At 41.2% G+C, this 1,235-nt stretch overlaps 1 protein-coding gene across 1 annotated transcript; it reads right to left on the bottom strand.

Moving 5' to 3' along the window:
* Positions 1-267: 267 nt before the first annotated feature.
* LOC149968837 (uncharacterized) lies at positions 268-693 on the bottom strand. Its single transcript, XM_090169042.1, has one exon. It carries the CDS (start codon positions 691-693, stop codon positions 268-270), a length of 426 nt encoding a protein of 141 aa, XP_090025168.1.
* Positions 694-1,235: the final 542 nt, after the last annotated feature.

The following is a 1,235-nucleotide window of genomic DNA, read 5'->3' as shown; positions in this document are numbered from 1 at the left end:
CATAGATACGGACTGCTGCGCTCAAGAGGCTGCGTTTGGTATTGTCAAATTTCGATAATAATTCCAGTAAGCCATTGACTTCAAAAGGAAACTTGTCCGTTTTAGGTTACCAAGATAGACCTAGAACCTTGTTACTGTCATGATTCGTAAATACGGTTTTCTCTTCCAGAGTAAAATCGCTGTTCCATTCACTTCTTAAGACTTCAGAGTTTGTTTGGAATTTTCTCAAGTTCTTCCCGCTCCAGAGGTTAAGTCATCGACGTATATTTAGTCGGATATCTCCCGGCATATCTCAGGGAATTGGCCAGCGTGTTGCTTCTCGTGAAGACGGATTGTTGCAGCGAGAAGGAATGGACTGCAAGTGACCTCGAAAAGGACTCTCGTGAATCGCCAAACTTTGAATTTTGAACTTTGATTCGGGTCCTTCAAATCTTCAATCCAGATAAAACGAACATAGTCTCTCTCTTCCGGTGCAATTTCTATCTGGAGAAAGGCTTGTTGGATGTCCTCCGTTATCGCTACCTTGTACGCCCTAAAGTTGATAAGAATTTCGTACAGGGATCGGACTAGATTTGGCCCTGCTTCGAGGAAGTCGTTCAATGTTGGATGTCCTTTACTTCTAGCCGAGCCATCAAAAATTATTCTGATCTTTGATGTCAGACGATCCAGTTTTATAACGGGATGATGCGGCATGTAGAAAACCTTTCCAGCCCTTTCTATTTCGGAGGTCGGTACTTCTTCTATTATCCCCTTTTCCACGTATTAAATTATAATCTTGTGGTATCTTCTAGCAATGGAATATTTGAGGTGGTACTCTTCTAGCAATCGAATATTTGAGGTAAGACGTTTCAGAAAACCGATTAGACTGCCTTTCGCCATTTGGTAATTGTTAGGAAGATCCACTGTGATTTCCTTACAAGAAAAATTTACCACGTATCCACCATTCTTCATGACAGTTTCTTTCTCGAATTTCTCCTCAAGCTCTTCCGAGGTTTCGGTTTTCAAGTTACGTTTCCTTTATACCCATGGATTCAACCTCCCAGAATCTTCTCAGATCTGTCCCAACGATCTCTATATCTTCAGTAATTACTTTCTTGACGGTGACGGACGTAAGTTGAGAGGTAATTTTCATGACTGAGGTTTCTTCTAATCCATGAAGTATCCAACCAAACTTTATCTCGAGTACCACTAATGAGTCTGTTATACGTTTTGACTTCAATGTGAACGCTCTGCTG

The sequence above is a fragment of the Leiobunum rupestre genome, chromosome 1 (assembly GCF_980474605.1).
Source record: "Leiobunum rupestre chromosome 1, qqLeiRupe1.1.hap1, whole genome shotgun sequence".
Classification (NCBI taxonomy): Eukaryota; Metazoa; Arthropoda; class Arachnida; order Opiliones; family Sclerosomatidae; genus Leiobunum; species Leiobunum rupestre.
The sequence above is the reverse complement of the archived record's forward strand: the minus strand, read 5'-3'. Positions and strand labels throughout refer to the sequence as shown.